The sequence below is a fragment of the Gorilla gorilla genome, chromosome 20, assembly GCF_029281585.2.
Source record: "Gorilla gorilla gorilla isolate KB3781 chromosome 20, NHGRI_mGorGor1-v2.1_pri, whole genome shotgun sequence".
NCBI classification, from domain to species: Eukaryota; Metazoa; Chordata; class Mammalia; order Primates; family Hominidae; genus Gorilla; species Gorilla gorilla.
The window spans coordinates 49,877,025-49,894,482 of record NC_073244.2 but is presented as its reverse complement, the minus strand read 5'-3'; the positions used below and the strand labels follow the sequence as shown (position 1 = coordinate 49,894,482).

The 17,458-nt window shown below is 50.1% G+C and overlaps 1 protein-coding gene across 1 annotated transcript in view; it reads right to left on the bottom strand.

Annotated features, from left to right (window-relative positions):
- Positions 1 to 17,458, bottom strand: part of SIPA1L3 (signal induced proliferation associated 1 like 3) — a 300,770-nt gene that overhangs the window by 77,229 nt on the left and 206,083 nt on the right. Inside the window, exons 9-10 of the mRNA XM_055369256.2 lie at positions 9,767 to 10,343; positions 610 to 884 (exon numbers count right to left, since the gene is read on the bottom strand). Of these exons, the coding sequence (XP_055225231.1) occupies positions 610 to 884; positions 9,767 to 10,343 (852 nt within the window). The remainder of the gene's footprint in view (positions 1 to 609; positions 885 to 9,766; positions 10,344 to 17,458) is intronic.

The window sequence follows — 17,458 nt, the reverse complement described above, 5'->3', positions numbered from 1 at the left end:
GCTGGCCAGAAAACCACATGGCTGCCTCCCTGTGGAGCCTCGCGGAACCTTCTCTGCCCACTTTGTAAGCAGCTCTCTCACCGTGCTGCAGCCCCTTCATTACCCTGCTTTAATTTCCTTCTGAGACTTAGCACTACCTGATCCGGTATGACACACCTATTTCTTCACGGCCTGTCTTTCCCTGTAGAACACAAACCGCAATGGAGCAGGCACTTTGTTGTGGTCACTTTGAACAGAGCTTGCACACAGTAGGGGCTCAATAAACACATTTTGAACAAATAAATGAAGAGTGGGGAGCCCACAGGCAAGCAACTATTAACATCCTGTGCTTCATGTAGGAAATGGGAAGAATGAGGCTCTCCCCTCACAGGGCAACTGTGGAGATTAAATGCGATCATGCATGTATGAAGGGCTAAACCAATAACTGGCATACAGTAAGCGCTCTGTAGATGTGCCCTCCCCCTCCTGTCACCGTTGCCACTATTCCTGCCTAGAAGGGCCTGCCTATCCCCCCTCTATTGGGACCTCAAGTGACAGTGCCAGGGAGGTCTCATGCCAGCGATCTGGGAGCTGCCACCCACCACCTGGCTGAAAGGTGGAGGCCCTTACCTCCGGGGAGTGCCGTCCTCAAAAGGTGGGATGATGACCACCTTCACAGTGACAGAGGTGCGCAGCAGGTCGATCATCTGGTCGTGGGTCAGTGTGACCACGGCCACCTTGCAGATCTCCACTAGTCGGCTGCCCTGCCGGAGGCCGGCCTGCCAGGCGAACCCGTAGTCCTCAACCTCGGCCACCGTGCCGTCGTACTTCACGTGGAAGCCCAGCTGCCCGAGCCCGTTCCGCCGCAGCGTCATGTCCACCGTCTCCCAGCCATTGGTCATCACCTGCAGGCCACAGGCAGGATTGAGCCTCAGAAGCCGCTTGGGTCAGCTCCTCTGGAAGACCCCTGGTCACGTTCCCCGCTTTGAAGCCAAAAACCTGCCGACTCCCATCTATTAATACCTTCCCGGGTGATGGCAGGGGACCCACAGGGGGAACACGCACCCGGTCCCAGCCTGGCTTCCTGATTTCTGGAGGGGAAATGTGGATATGCGACCCCGTGGCTTCTAACCTTGCAGAGACCATGGCAGTCATGAGCTGTGGCTCCAAAGGCCCCAAACTCCCTCCTTCCTGGGGTCAGTGGGATTGCAATTCTTGGCTCCCTTGTGGTTGGGTGGGGCCCTGGGACTTGTTTTGGCTAATGAGTTGTGAGTGGCACTGCCATGTCCTCTGGGCTGCGGTATTTATTTTATCATTTTATTATTTATTTATTTTTGAGATGGAGACTTGCTTTGTCGCCCAGGCTGAAGTGCAGCGGCATGATCTCAGCTCACTGCAACATCTGCTTCCTGGGTTCAAGCGATTCTCCTGCCTCAGCCTCCCGAGTAGCTGGGATTACAAGTGTCTGCTACCATGCCTGGCTAATTTTTGTATTTTTAGTAGAGACAGGGTTTTGCCATATTGGCCAGGCTAGTCTCGAACTCCTGACCTCAGATGATCCACCTGCCTCAGCCTCCCAAAGTGCTAGGATTACAGGCGAGAGCCACCACACCCGGCCAAACCTGCTTTAAGCCACTAATACTGTATCCTGACTGACACAATGACTCTAACTAAAATACACAAGGAAGCAGCAGACCAGAAGTACTGGGACCTTTTCTAGGTTGGGAACTCACATTATATTCTTTTACTTCGTGACACCTTTTTTTTTTTTTTTTTTTTTTTGAGACAAGAGTCTCACTCTGTCGCCCAGGCTGGAGTGCAGTGGCGTGATCTCGGCTCACTGCAACCTCCGCCTCCCGGGTTCAAGCAAGTATCCTGCCTCAGCCTCCCAGCAGCAGGGATTACAGGCACACGCCACCATGCCCGGCTAGCTTTTGTATTTTTAGTAGAGACGGGGTTTCACCATATTGGTCAGGCTGGTCTCGAACTCCTGACCTCATGATCTGCCCGCCTCGGCCTCCCAAAGTGCTGGGATTACAGGCGTGAGCCACCATGCCCGGCCTCGTGACACCATTCTTGGAGAAAGAAACCCTTTCCCCATCTCCTCCTCAGACCTTCCCCCAACATGGAGCTGATCGGACCACACAGGGCCTGGCCTCCAGGACTCCCTGCTTCACTGGGTGAGATATTCCCCTGGATAATGTGTTACCATAAGATCTGAGGACCTGCTGAATAGAGCCCTGCCCCCTCCCCCCAGCATGCTGTTAAGAGATCCCCTCCTCTTCTTGGGATAAAAACAAGATGAACGTAACCAGCCATGGCTATTAAGCAAGTTGTCAAGAATGCCTGCCCTTTCCTAAAACTGCGTTATGGAAAGATAACGGAATGGCTTACATTTCCTGTGAGAAGTCATCCCCTGGCTAGAAATGATGCTATGTAACATACCTATCAGGATGCCCGCTTTCATACTTTTCTCACCACCACTTGAAGAAAGGAATAAATTTTTTTTTTTTTTTTAAGACGGAGTCTCGCTGTCGCCCAGGCTGGAGTGCAGTGGCCCGATCTCAGTTCACTGCCAACTCCGCCTTCCGGGTTCAAGCAATTCTCCTGTCTCAGCCTCCCGAGTTGGTGGGATTACAGGCATCTGCCACCACACCCAGCTAATTTTGGTACTTTTAGTAGAGATGGGGTTTTACCATGTTGGCCAGGCTGGTCTCGAACTCCTGACCTCAAGTGATTCACCTGTCTCGGCCTCCCAAAGTGCTGGGATTACAGGCGTGAGCCACTGCGCCCGGCCAAGGAAAGAAATAATTTTATGTCACAAACTACTCTACACATTCGTGTTTTAGAAATAATTTTATGTCACAAACTACTCTACACATTCGTGTTTTACACACATGCCCACAGACACAAATATTCCTTGCAATTCAAATCCATCACATTCTTGAGTGTGGATAGCAAGAAGTAAGCGTTTGGATGGTAAAGTACTTACCTGAAAATGTCACTGAATCTGTTTGGTTCCTGATTTGGACGGTGAGAATTTGGAAAGTGGGGGAAACATGTGTGACCAAAACAATGCTTCATAAACTAGTCTTATCTTTACTCACTGAGGCGCACTGTGACACTTTTTATTCTTTCCCATCCTATTACTACGGCAGAACCCTCACGAAGGGGATCAGTGCCCATATAAAAGAGGCCTGACGTGGTGGTGTACGCCTGTAATCCCAGCTACTCAGGGGGCTGACACAGGAGAATCGCTTGAATTCAGGAGGCAGAGGTTGCAGTGAGCCGAGATCACGCTACTGCACTCCAGCCTGGGCGACAGAGCGAGACTGTCTCAAAAAAAAAAAAAAAAAAAAAAGAGGCCCAAGGAACTTGTTCACCTCTTCCACCATGACAGCAAGAAGGTGCCATCCGTGAAGTTGAAAGGGGCCCTCACCAGATACAGAACCTGCGGGTACCTTTATCTTGGACTTTCTGGCCTCCAGAAATGCGAAGAAATAAATTGCTTTTGCTTATAAGCTACCCCATCTAAGCTATGTTGTTATATTCAGGCTAAGTGGACTAAGATATCTATCCTTTAACACTGTTGCAACTCAGGCTGAGTGCAGTGCCTCACACCTGTAATCTCTGTAATCTCAACACTTTTCAGAGGCCAAGGCAGGAGGACTGCTTGAGCCCAGGAGTTCAAGATGAGCCTGGGCAATATAGCAAGACCTCATCTCTACTAAAAATAAAATAAAAAAAAAATTAGCTGAGCATGGTGGCATACGCTTGCAGTCCCAGCTACTCGGGAGGCTGAGGTGGGAGGCAGGCTTGAGCCCAGGAGAGTGACACTGCAGTGAGTGATGATTGTGCCACTGCACTCCAGCCGGGGTGACACCAAGACCTTGTCTTTAAAAATTAAAGTTAAAATTAAAAATAAAAAAAATTACATCTCTGTGATTGATTTTATAGCCCATTCATGGGTGACAATGTGTTTATTTGACAATAAGGAATTATCGTTAATTTTTTATTTTATGTATGATGGCTATGTTATGTTTTAAGAGTTGTATCTTTTAGAAATAAATATTGAAAAGTTTACAGATGAAATGATAGGATGTCTAGGATTTCTTTAAAACAATTGGGAAAGAGAGGGAGGGAAGAAAGAACAAGATCAGCCATGGGTCAGTAACTATTGTAGATGGTAATGAAGACTGGGGTTCTCTTTTTTTTTTTTTTTTTTTTTTGAGACAGAGTTTCACTCTTGTTGCCCAGGCTGGAGTGCAATGGCACAATCTTGGCTCACCACAACCTCCGCTTCCTGGGTTCAAGCAATTCTCCTGCCTCAGCCTCCCAAGTAGCTGGGATTACAGGCATGTGCCACCACGCCCAGCTAATTTTGAATTTTTAGTAGAGACGGGGTTTCTCCATGTCAGTCAGGCTGGTCTCGAAATCCTGACCTCTGGTGATCCAACTGCCTTGGCCTCCCAAAGTGCTGGGATTACAGGTGTGAGCCACTGCAGCCGGCCAAGACTGGGGTTCTTATATGATTCCCTTTGCTTTAGTGTATGCTTGCAATTTTCTATAATTAAAAAGTAAAATTGGGCCGGGCACAGTGGCTCATGCCTGCAATTCCAGCACTTTGGGAGGCTGAGGTGGGCAGATCACCTCAGGTCAGGAGTTCAAGACCAGCCTGGGCAACACGGTGAAACCCCGTCTCTACTAAAAAAATACAAAATTAGCTGGGCATGGTGGTGCACATCTGTAATCCCAGCTACTTGGGAGGCTGAGGCAGGAGAATCGCTTGAACCGGGGAGGTGGAGGTTGCAGTGAGCTGAGACTGCACCATGGCACTCCAGCCTAGGCAACAGAGCGAGACTGTCTTAAAGAAAAAAAAAAAGAATTGTCTTGGGCCTCACATGAAATACACTAACATTAATGATAGCTAATAAGCTTAAAAAAATCACAAAAAAACTCATAATGTCATAATGTTTTAAGAAACTTTATGAATCTGTGTTGGGTGCCATTCAAAGCCATCTTGGGCTGCAGGTTGGACAAACTTGCTCTAAATGTTAAACTTTGGTAACTAACTAAATACATCTGGGACTGTATCCAACCTGTGGATTTGAGACCTTCTCCTTGTCTGATTTAGCACCATCTGATAGGTTCTCCTGGCATCCTCCACACCCCCCTTTTAAGCTCTTGGCAATTCAATTGCGTGGTGTTTTTTTTGTTTTGTTTTGTTTTTGTTTTTGTTTTTGTTTTTGAGATGGAGCCTCACTCTGTCGCCAGGCTGGAGTGCTGGAGTGCAGTGGTGCAATCTCGGCTCACTGCCACCTCCGCCTCCCGGGTTCACGCCATTCTTCTGCCTCAGCCTCCTGAGTAGCTGGGACTACAGGAGCCCGCCACCATGCCTGGCTAATTTTTTCGTATTTTTAGTAGAGATGGGGTTTCACCATGTTGGCCAGGATGGTCTCGATCTCTTGACCTGGTGATCCACCCGCCTCGGCCTTCCAAAGTGCTGGGATTACAGGCGTGAGCCACCACGCTTGGCCGAATTGCGTGTTTAATATCTGTCCCAGAGAGGAGCACCATGAAAGTAGGCCTGGGTCTGTTATGGTCATCGCTATGTCCCAGCACTGGCCAGGCCAAGGCCAGGCGCATAACAACACTCATTCAATTAACCAGTGATGGGATACCGTTAGTTCAGGATGTCTGGGGCAGTTGAGTCAGCCTGCCGGGGAGAGTGTGGAATCTGTACCCTGTGGGTGCTTCACAAAGAGAGAGACTCACTGTCACGAGTCATTCAAAATGGGCCTGCCCCTCCACAGGAGATGGCTTATGTCACCATTCCCTGGCCCACTTGGTTCCCCAGCAGGCTCTGGGGCATTGAGACTGGGGGTGGGGGTGGGGGTATGGCTGTGGAAATATGCTCTAAAAGGACTCCGCCAACAGTAGGCACGGGGGTGGGTGTGGGACAGAGTGGCACAGTGAGGATGTGGGTAAAACATGTCACCTGGCACGGTGCCTGGCATGGTCCCTGCTCAAGAAACGCGAGCTGCTGTCAAGATTAGGGGAGGTGGAGTAGCCTAGTGTTTAAGAACCCAGGCTTGGCCGGGCACAGTGGCTCAGGCCTGTAATTCTAGCACTTTGGGAGGCCAGGGAGGGTGGATCACTTGAGGCCAGGAGTTCGAGACTAGCCCGGCCAACATGGCGAAACCCTATCTCTATTAAAAAGGCAAAAATTAGCTGGGCATGGTGGCGGGCGCCTGTAGTCCCAGCTACTTGGGGGGCTGAGACAGGAGAAATGCTTGAACCTGGGAGATGGAGGTTGCAGTGAGCCGAGATTGCTCTGCTGCACTCCAGCCTGGGGGACAGAGCAAGACTCCATCTCAAAAAACAAAACAAAACAAAAAACTCCAAAACCCAGGTTCTTTGGGCTCTGGGCAAGTCAAGGTATCTCGGGGCCTCAGTTGCCTCATCTGTGAAGTGAGGACCTCATCAGGCTTTTGTGAGCAAGAGACGCAAGACCACCCAAGGTGCTGAGCAGGGTCTGACGCAGAGCTGGCGCCCATTCGATCCTCACTATTGCGGCCACTATAGCATACGTCGCATTTGTGCCTGCACTCGGTTCCTGCTCATTCAGTGGCTACTGTGCACCAGATGCTGGCCCAGGTGCTGAGGACACGGCAGTGAACAGATAACACACAGTGCATGGCAGACAGTGGTTAAGCAGGCAAAGCGGGTGAATGTGCTCCAAGCCAGGGGAGGGGGTGTGCAATCTTAGATAACGAGGCCTCACCGACAAGGCGACATGTGACCAAAGGCCTGTAGGAGGAAAGGGAGCGAGCCATGTGGTGATCAGAGAAGTGTTCCAGCGAGAGGCACAGGCGGTACAAAGGCCCTGAGGCTGGACGCCGCCCTAGCATGCGCATGAAACCTCAGAGGTCTTCATGGCTGGGGCAGAGAGCGCAACAGTGACATGAGATCAGAGAAGTCGACAGGGAGCCAGGTCACACCCGGCCTCATGGGCTTCCGTAAGGACTGAGGCTTTAACCTAGAGTGACCTGAGGGTTTAGGCAGAGAGGTGATGTGATCAGATTGCTCTCACTACCACGTCGAGAACAGGCCACAGAGAAGCAAGGGCAGGGGCAAGAAGGACCAGAAAGGACACCACCGAAAGTGTCCGGGAGAGACCAGGGTGGCTCGCTCCAGGGTGAGGGCTGTGGGAGAGGTGGCTGATGCCTGCCTACAGAAGTGGAGCTGACGAATGTGGGCATGAGAGAGAGTGGAGCCCAGGCTGATGCCAAAGCTCTGACATCCGCATATGGAGGGATGGAGTCGACCTTTTTTTCCCTAAAACCTTATTTGAGTAGAGGACTTCTATTTTACAAAGTCAGGAAACCTCTGAGAAGGGTGGGGAGGAACACAGGAGTTTGCTTTTGTTTGTTTTTTTGAGACAGAGTTTTGCTCTGTCACCCACGCTGGAGTGCAGTGGCTCACTCTCAGCTCACTGCAACCTCTGCCTCTCGGGTTCAAGCAATTCTTTTCCCTCGGCCTCCCGAGTAGCTGGGATTACAGGTGTGTGCCACCACGCCTGGCTAATTTTTGTATTTTTAGTAGAGATGAGGTTTTACCATGTTGGCCAGGCTGGTCTTGAACCCCTGACCTGAAATAATCCATCCACCTCGGCCTCCCCAAGTGCTGGGATTACAGGTGTGAGCCACCGTGCCTGGTCACTTTTTCATTTTTTTTTTTGAGTCCGGGTCTTTCTCTGTTGCCGAGGTTGGAGTGCAGTGGTGTGATCATAGCTCACTGCAGCCTCAAACTCCTGGGCTCAAGTGATCATCCCACTCAGCCTCCTGAATAGTTGAGGCCACAAGTGTGCACCACCATGCCCAGCTAATTTATTTTTTATTTTATTTGTTTGTTTGTTTGTTTATTTTTTTTTTTTTGAGATGGAGTCTCGCTCTGTCGCCCAGGCTGGAGTGCAGTGGCAGGGTCTCGGCCCACTGCAACCTCTGCCTCCCAGGTTCACGCCATTCTCCTGCCTCAGCCCTCCCGAGTAGCTGGGACTACAGGCACCCGCCACCATGCCTGGCTAATTTTTGTATTTTTAGTAGAGACGGGTTTTCACTGTGTTAGCCAGGATGGTCTCAATCTCCTGACCTTGTGATCTGCCCACCTCGGCCTCCCAAAGTGCTGGGATTACAGGCGTGAGCCACCGCGCCCAGCCTATTTTTTATTTTTATTTTTTGAGACAGAGTCTAGCACTGTCACCCAGGCTGGAGCGCAGTGGTGTGATCTCAGCTCACTGCAAGCTCCGCCTTCCAGGTTCACACCATTCTCCTGCCTCAGCCTCCCGAGTAGCCAGGACTACAAGCGCCCACCACCATGCCCGGCTAATTTTTTGTATTTTTAGTAGAGACGGGGTTTCACCGTATTAGCCAGGATGGTCTTGATCTCCTGACCTCATGATCCACCCAGCTTGGCTAATTTATTTTTTGATTTTTTTTAGAAACGGCATCTCACTGTATTGCCCAGGCTGGTCTCAAACTCCTGGGCTCAAGCAATCCTTTCTCCTCGGCCTCCCAAAGTGTTGGGATTATAGGCATGAGCCACTGCACCCAGCAATGCAGAATGATTCTTGTACCTGCTTTTCAGATGAAGAAACTGAATTACAAAGAAGCTAAATAACTTGGCTCAAGGTCATGCAGCTGGTAAGTGGCAGTGCTGGGACTTGAAGCCAGGCCTTCTGACTAGATCTTGTGCTCTGAACTGCCGTGTCATATGCTATCTCTATTTAGCACACATGGCACGGCGTTCTGCCAAACCCACTGCAGAGGCAATCACTGACCACAGTGTTCTTTCTTGTGGAGCTTAGATGGGGCCTGAGTACTTCTCAGCACAATGCTTCAGGCAGACAGCAGCTAAGCTATCACCAATCTGCCACTCTTGGTTTGTCCACAAGGGGTTTAGGGGAAGATTTCTACCTAGACTGTGAGTCTTTGTCTTTTAATAGGGCAAGTTAAACCATTCACATTTACTGTGATTACTAACATGGAACTCATTCCTGCCATGTAATTTTATGTTCCTTTGTGCTTTCTTGTATTTTTTCCTCCTCTCACCTCTGCCCTATCCTTTAATGGTTTGGACATTTTTCATTCTATTTTAATTATTTTAGAAAGTACTCTTACACTTCTTTTTTGTTTGTTTGTTTTTGAGACAGGGTCTCATACTGTTGCCCAGGCTGAAGTGCAGTGGCGTGATCTCCGCTCACTGCGGCCTCAACCTCTTGGGCTCAAACAATCCTCCTACCTCAGCCTCCCAAGTAGCTGGGACCACAGGCATGCACCACCATGCTTCCCTAATTTTCTTGTTTTTTTTTTTTTTGTAGGCAGAGTCTCACTGTGGTTACCCAGGTTGGTCTGGAAATTCCTGGGCTCAAGCGATCCACCACCTCAGCCTCCTAAAGTGCTGAGATTACAGGCATGAGCCATGGCGCCCGGCCTACATTTTTAACCTAAGCTTAAACTTATACTTTCTATCAATGTCCAAGGTTAACAAGTATCTCTTGTCTTTCCAAGGTAATGGCATGAAGATCCATAGATCTCTGGCACAAACGTTCCAGAGGAAGAACCTAGCTACAGAACCCACAAGATGTCTAGTTTGTAAGTGACAACTGTGATTCTCTCCGGGCCAGTGCGTGTCTTAGCCTAAATGACTGGGCTAGGGAAGTATTTCAGTGGTTCCTGAGGCCGAAACCATACAAATCGCCGCCCTACCGCCGGGCTCTCTCCCTTACCTTCAGTCTCTGCACGATCTCCCTTATGTCCTCCACAGAACCCTCTGTCGCCTGTAGGAAGATGTGGTCCCCTCGTCCATAGAAGATTTTGAGTGTGGAGGAGTCTGGAGTCCAGCCAATGACATCCCCACAGTAGCAGTTGAACACCACCTCCTTGGTGCGTAAGTCCAGGAGCACCACAAACTCATTGGAAATTCCCAAAATGCAGTCGATTTCCACCCCCTGGGCGTAGTCCTGGGCCGCCACCCTCCAGGCGATGGCCCCTGCACTGTGCTGCTCAGCGCCAGCCCGTGCTTTTGTCTTTTCCTTCTTCTTGGAGGTCAGGGAGATGAGGTTGAATTTGCCGGTGGAGTCGATGGGGGTGTTGGAGACACAGTTTTCGGCCAGGTCCTTGAGATACTCCTGGCGGGTCCTGGTGGCCATGGTGTGGAACTTGTCGGACTTGTGCGCGGCGTTCTCAGCGTTAATCACCTTGGCCAGCAAGAAGTCTCTGAAGACGTCGGATTTGCGGAATGTGGTTCCACTGGGGATGGGGGGGCCAAAAGGAGGAGCGTCTTTGGATCGGGTCACAGCCATACTGTGGAGGGAGAGATTATTTAGATGGTGGGAAGAAAGGCACTAAGACACTTTAGAGAGAAAATATTCGATCAAAAAATAGGAATAGGGTTTTTTGTTTGTTTGTTTTGTTTTATCGAGACAGGTCTCACTCTGTCACTCAGGCTGGAGTGCAATGGTGCAGTCATAGCGCACTGCAGCTTTGACCTCCTGTCCTCAAGCAATCCTCCTGCCTCAGCCTCCCAAGTAGCTGGGACTACAAGCTTATACCACCACACCCAGCCAATTTTGTTTATTTTTTGTAGAGACAAGGTCTCACTATGTTGCCCAGGCTGGTCTCAAACTCCTGGGCTTCCCAAAGTGTTGGGATTACAGGTGTGAGCCACCACACGCGGCCAAAGAGTTTCCTTCTGAAGAATGAAAGTCCACATCTAATTAGTAAGTTGCTGGCTAACCAGATTCGAAATCTAATAAAAAGTCGGCTGGGCGCAGTGGCTCATACCTGTAATCCCAGCACTTTGGGAGGCTGAGGCGGGCAGATCACCTGAGGTCAGGAGTTCGAGACCAGCCTGACCAATATGGTAAAACCCTGTCTCTACTGAAAATACAAAAATTAGCTGGGTGTGGTGGTGGGTGCCTGTAGTCCCAGCTACTTGGGAGGCTGAGACAGGAGAACGGCGTGAACCTGGGAGGCGGAGGTTGCAGTGAGCCAAGATGGCGCCACTGCACTCCAGCCTGGGGCACAGATTGAGACTGTCTCAAAAAAAAAAAGTGTTAGGGCACATACACATTTTCTATAAAGCAGATGTCTGAACATCCTCTGACATCAAAGGGTAATTCTCCAAGGACTGTTCACTTACTCCTGTTTTAAATACACAGACCGTGTGGCAGATCTTACAGTCTGGCAAAAACCTACTCCCTCAGGGCAGTGGCGCAATCTCGGCTCACAGCAACCTCCGTCTCCTGGGTTCAGGCGATTCTCCTGTCTCAGCCTCCCCGGTAGCTGGGATTACAGGCACCCACCACCACGCCTGGGTAATTTTGTATTTTTAGTAGACAGGGCTTCTCCATGTTGGTCAGGCTGATCTCGCACTCCCGACCTCAGGTGGTATGCCCGCCTTGGTCTCCTGAAGTGCTGGGATTACAGGCGTGAGCCATCGCGCCTGGCCTAAAGTTTACTTTTAAATTAAAAGATTTAAATTGGGGAAGATATTAAAAAAAAAAATCCACTCCCTCCTCTCCACCTTCATAGGCAGGCACACCCCACGGATCTTGGTCACGTGACTTGATTTGGCCAATGGCTTCCAAGTTAAAGGCTTGAAGTATATATGTGTGTGTGTGTGTGTGTGTGTGTTGGGGTAGGGGGATTGCCTCCTAAGCACCTGCCATCACTGTGGGATGAACAGACCCCAGGTAGTCTACTGGTCCCAGGAGATGAGGGACCTCCGGAGCAGACCTGGAACCAAGTCCAGCCAGACTCCAGCAGACCCGCAGATGTGTAAGCCAGAAAGAAACATTAACGTTTGTCACTGAGCTCTGGGGGTGGTTTGTTATACGGCTTTATTGTAGGAATAGCTGACTGATGTAGAATGTTTATGAGTTTTAGTTCTTTTGAACACTTGTGTTACACAAGTATACCTTGTAAGTCATCTTAACAAAGGTTATTTTGAAAATTCATTGCATTCCTCTGGTAGATGCTGAGGTTTAAAGAAGAAAAAAAATTAATAAAGGAAGTTCATTGTAACAGGAAGTTAGAATGGAACTCTTCCTGTTTCGGTTTTGATGGAGGCGCTATCAAAATCTGATAGCAACTCAGGAGAGCGTAAAGAGAAAATGAGGCTGGGTGTGGTGGCACAGGCCTGTAGTCCCAGCTACTCGGGAGGCTGAGGCAGGAGAATCACTTGAATCTAGGAGGCGGAGGTTGCAGTGAGCCAAGAATGTGCCACTGCACTCCAGGCTGGGCGACAGAGAGAGACGCTGTGTCAAAAAGAAAAAAAAGAGAAAATGATCTGAAAACTCTGTTCCCCCAAGCTCTTATACCACATTTCCCACTATTTAAACTATGGAGAGAGAAAAGGAACTTGTGGAGAAAGCTGGTGGGTGAGCCCCATTCTCTCCCCCATCCCGCAGCAGGAGGGACCCCATAGGTAATGCTTTTTTTTTTTTTTTTTTTTTTTTCTGAGATGGGGTATCACTCTGTAGCTCAGGCTGGAGTACAATGGCACAATCTCGGCTCGCCACAACCTCTGCCTCCCGGGGTCAAGCAATTCTCCTGCCTCATCCTCCCAAGTAGCTGGGATCACAGGCACCTGCTACAACGCCTGGCTAATTTTGTATTTTTAGTAGAGACAGGATTTCACCATGTTGGTCAGGCTGGTCTTGAACTACTGACCTCAAGTGATCTACCCGCCCTGGCCTCCCAAAGTGCTGGGATTACAGGCATGAACCACTGCGCCCAGCCCCTAGGTGATCCTTATAGCAGTGAGCGGACTGGGATCTGTCTCCTACCTGTGCAGGAAGCCCCTGAAGAGCCCGGCGAGTAGCCAGCCAGCTCCAGCCACAGTCCACATGGCACTTCCCTGCCTCCCTTTTCCTCCCTACACTCCAACCCTGGATGGGTCAGAAACTGTCAGTGAGCAGGGCTGGGAGGAGGAGAAGTGCAACGTGCAGAAGCAAGAGAGGTAACCAGGCTCTCAACCCATCGAGGCTTCTGGGCGGAAGGAGCCCTGATCCCGGACAGGGAGAAGATCTGTTGATGAGTCACATTTGGAGATTTGATGAATATCTTGGATGTGATGCTCTGATGACCAAATTAAATAGAGGCGCAGTGGCCTTTCGGCAGATTATTGCTAAAAGTGCGCAAAAAGGCCAAGGAACCTGCCAGAATATTCACCCAGGGCAGGTGAGTTATGTTCTTCATGTTTCTTCTATTATTATTATTTTTTGAGATGGAGCCTCGCTCCGTCGCCCAGGCTGGAGTGCAGTGGCGTGATCTCAGCTCACTGCAGCCTCCACCTCCCGGGTTCAGTCAATTCTCCCACCTCAGTCTCTGGGGTAACTGGGATTACAAGCGTGCACAACCATGCCTGGCTAATTTTTGTATTTTTGGTAGAGATGGGGATGGGGTTTCACTATGTTGGCCAGGCTGGTCTCGAATTCCTGGCCTCAAGTGATCTGCCTGCCTTGGCCTCCCAAAGTGCTGGCATTACAGGTGTGAGCCACCGCACCCAGCCTGTTCTTTATTTTTCTTTTCTTTTCTTTTTTTTTTTTGAGACAGAGTCTTGCTGCTCTGTTGCCCTGGCTAGACTGCAGTGGCGCGATCTCGGCTCACTGCAACCTCTGCCTCCTGGGTTCAAGCATCTTGGGTTCAAGCGATTCTCCTGCCTCAGCCTCCTGAGTAGCTGGGATTACAGGCGTGCACCACTACGCCTGGCTAATTTTTGTATTTTTAGTAGAGACAGGGTTTCACCATGTTGGTCAGGCTGGTCTTGAACTCCTGACCTCATGATCCGCCCGCCTCGGACTTCCAAAGTGCTGGGATTACAGGTGTGAGCCACTGCACCCGGTCTCTTTATGTTTCTCAATGGCGCAGGGTGATGCAATAAGTTAACTATGCTTTCCTAAAAATGTATGGTATTTTCATCCTTGATTAAAACCTATCTGTCAGTACAGTGTCAAGACAGAATTCCTACTGTTTCTCTTCCATCTGTAGGATAATTTAAAAAAATAGAGATTATGGATTAAAAACACTCCATGAAACTCCAATCCAAAGTCATGCTTGCCCAGGTTTTGTTGATTCCCTCCCCTTACCCCCAACTCTAGACAAGGGCGACAGTGCGACACTCATCCATTTGTTTGACAAGCACTTCCTGGACTCCATGCTCTTAGGCATTGGGGATAACGTGGTCCCTGCCTTCCCAGAGCTTCTAGTCCAGGAGAAGCGACATACCAAATCAACACACAGAGATAAACTCATAAAGATGAGGAAAGGGAACAGGGCATGTTATAACAGAACTAGAGAAAGACCTGATTTGGACAGGGAGAATCTGGGAGGGCCTCTCTGAGCAAGTGATGATGAAGCTGGGATCTAAGGGCTGAGTGGAACCAGAGGAAGAGCTGGGGGAGAGTGCCGCAGCCAGGGGGTGCAGCACAGGTAGCAGCCGACTAGGGAAGGCCAGGGTGGGCATGGCCCGGAAGGCAAGGAGCAGGAGGCCATGAGGTCACCAGGGGCAAGGCCACACGGGGCCCTGGTAAGTTAGCACTTCCTATCCTTACCATGGGAGCAGGCAACCATTTAATGATCTGATCTGGTGGTGAAACCATTCCCTGTCTGCCCCCTCTGATCCAGTCTGCCATTCTCTGCCCTGCTCTGTGCTCAGGAAGGAAGATCTCTCCAGCTCTGTCACCTGGGTTCCTGTGCCCTGGGGCTTCCAGCTGAGTTTGGCCAATGGGAAGCACCAGCAGAGAATGGGAAGGCGGGAGGAGAGAGGCTCGAGTATTTATTTCTCTTCCCTTCCACTGTGAGGGGCGGTGATGAAACTGTCAGTGGCTGTCATCTTTGGTCCCTTACAGCTACTGCTCCTGTTGGGCCGCCCCCTCTCCCAGGGCCACAGCTCTCATCAGCTTTCAGAAACGTCTCCCATCTCCCTCTGAGCCCATCAAGGCTTGGGGGTGGATAAAGGTTCCTGCCCTGGCTAGTCCCTGGATGCAGCATCTTCCCACATGGTTCCTGTAAGCTCCCCACACCTCTGTCAGTGGTATCAACTCCCTTTGGTTAAATCCTTGAGGGAGATCTGCTTCTCGCTGGGTTCCCAACGGAGGCAGGTGCTGGCAGAGGGACAACAGATTGGCAATCTGCGGAGACCACTGTGGCTGCCTCATGAAGAATGGACGGGAGGACAGGGCACGTGCAGGAGACCAGTGTGGGAGCTACTGCGCGACCCCGGCCGATCAGGCCAGATCCCTCGCTCTCCATCTCTGGCGTTGACTGGCTAGTGATCCTTCACGCCCCAGGAGTGCCACGTGGCTGGATGCCGCCCTAGGCTTAGTGGATTCCCCAGCACAGTTGCTCAATGCTGACTAAAGTAATGGTTTAAACATGGACAGACGAAACAGGTTTCTACCAAGGTATGGTGGGCATAGTTTTAACAGAAAAAGGCATTTTCCAGTGTGGACGTGCTTCAAAGAATGCCACACACACCAGGTAAATTTTCTTCTGTGGCAAATCTTGTGGACATGGCCTTACCCCAGGCAGGGGGATGGATGAGATGACCTCCCCTGTCCCTCTCTCTACTGAATGGGGCAGTCAGATTGTCAGATTGCACTTTACAGAGATGAAGAGCTTTGCAATTTCATTTTTTTTTTTTTTTTTTTTTTTTGGGGACAGAGTTTCGCTCTTGTCGCCCAGGCTGGAGTGCAATGGCATGATCTCGGCTCACTGCAACCTCTACCTCCTGGGTTCAAGTGATTCTCCTGCCTCAGCCTCCTGAGTAGCTGGGATTACAGGCATGTGCCACCATGACTGGCTAATTTTATATTTTTTTTAGTAGAGATGGGGCTTCTCCATGTTGGTCAGGCTGGTCTTGAACTCCCGATCTCAGGTGATCCACCTACCTTGGCCTCCCAAAGTGCTGGGATTACAGGCATGAGCCACCACGCCCAGCCGAGCTTTGTAACTTCTTTATTCAGCACTTAGCTGCTTATAGTGACAGATTTAGGCTTTTCCTATATTCCTGATTCATGATTTCACGAATCATAAAATTGCAAACGGCTGAAGGTTTTTGAGCCATCAGAACAGCTGGTCCCTTACTTCCCAGCAGGAGGGACTGGGTTTTGAGAGTCCACAGGCTGCAGGGATGATGCAGGTGGCCATTCGGAAATTGCACACTTGAAACAGAAAGGATGAAAACTCACGAAACAACCAGCAGACGAGGGGACCTGGTGGTCACCTGATCACCAGAGGGCAAGAAGCGTTGCTAGAACACTCAGAATTATTTATTCAACAATTATTTTTTCAGTGCCTGCAACATTTGGGCCAAGTGTCTTTCCAGCCAAGCAAAGATGGCTTTACGGCCCACTATGTGCCAAGCTCTGTGCTGTGACAGATACAGGAAGCTAAACATGAAATGGGGTTACTGTCAAAGAAGGCAACAGCCACGTGATGTCTGTTTTTCGTTTTTTTTTTTTGGTTTTTTTTTTTTTGAGAGAGTCTTGCTCTGTCACCCAGGCTGGAGTGCAATGGGGCTCACTCTAGCCTTGACTTCCTCGGCTCAAGCGATCCTCCCACCTCAGCTGGGATTATGGGTGCGTGCCAGCATGCCTGGCTAATTTGTAAATTGTTTTTTTAGAGATAGGGTCTCCCTATGTTGTCCAGGCTGATCTTGAACTCCCAGGCTCAAGTGATCCTCCTGCCTCAGCCTCCCAAAGTGCTGGGATTATAGGCCTGAGCCACTATGCCCAGCCCATCATATCATTTTTATGGTGTCATGTGTGCTGTGACAGAAACATGTTGGGCAATGGCACATGGAGCAGGTAAGGAACCACTGGAGGGTGTCAGAGGCTCATCTGAGTTCAGTCTTCTTTTTTTTTTTTTTGAGATGGAGTCTCGCTCTGTAGCCCAGGCTGGAGTGCAGTGGTGCAACCTTGGCTCACTGCAACCTCTGCCTCCTGGGTTCAAGCGATTCTCTTGCCTCAACCTCCAGAGGAACAGCTGTAATTACAGGCACCTGCCACCACACCTGGCTAATTTTTGTATTTTTAGTAGAGATGGGGTTTTACCATGTTGGCCAGGCTGGTCTCCAACTCCTGACCTCAGGTGATCTGCCTACCTCAGCCTCCCAAAGTGCTGGGATTACAAGTGTGAGCCACTGCACCTCGCCCTGAGTTCAGTCTTGAAGGACAATTAGAAATTCACTGAGTTGGGGGACAGGAGTTGGGGGTTTCAGGAGATGGTAAGCTGGAGAGCTGTGTCCGGGCTCCCTCCACAGGGGAGAGGCAGGGTCAGGTCTGTCCAGAGAGGAGCTGCCTGTGGGGAAAGAGGGATGGGAAGGGAGGGGGATGGCTGAGGAGCAGCTTTGGTTGTATCTCTGACATTTTCTTTCTTTAAAAATGAAGGAAAGAGGGAGAGCTGAAGCAAAC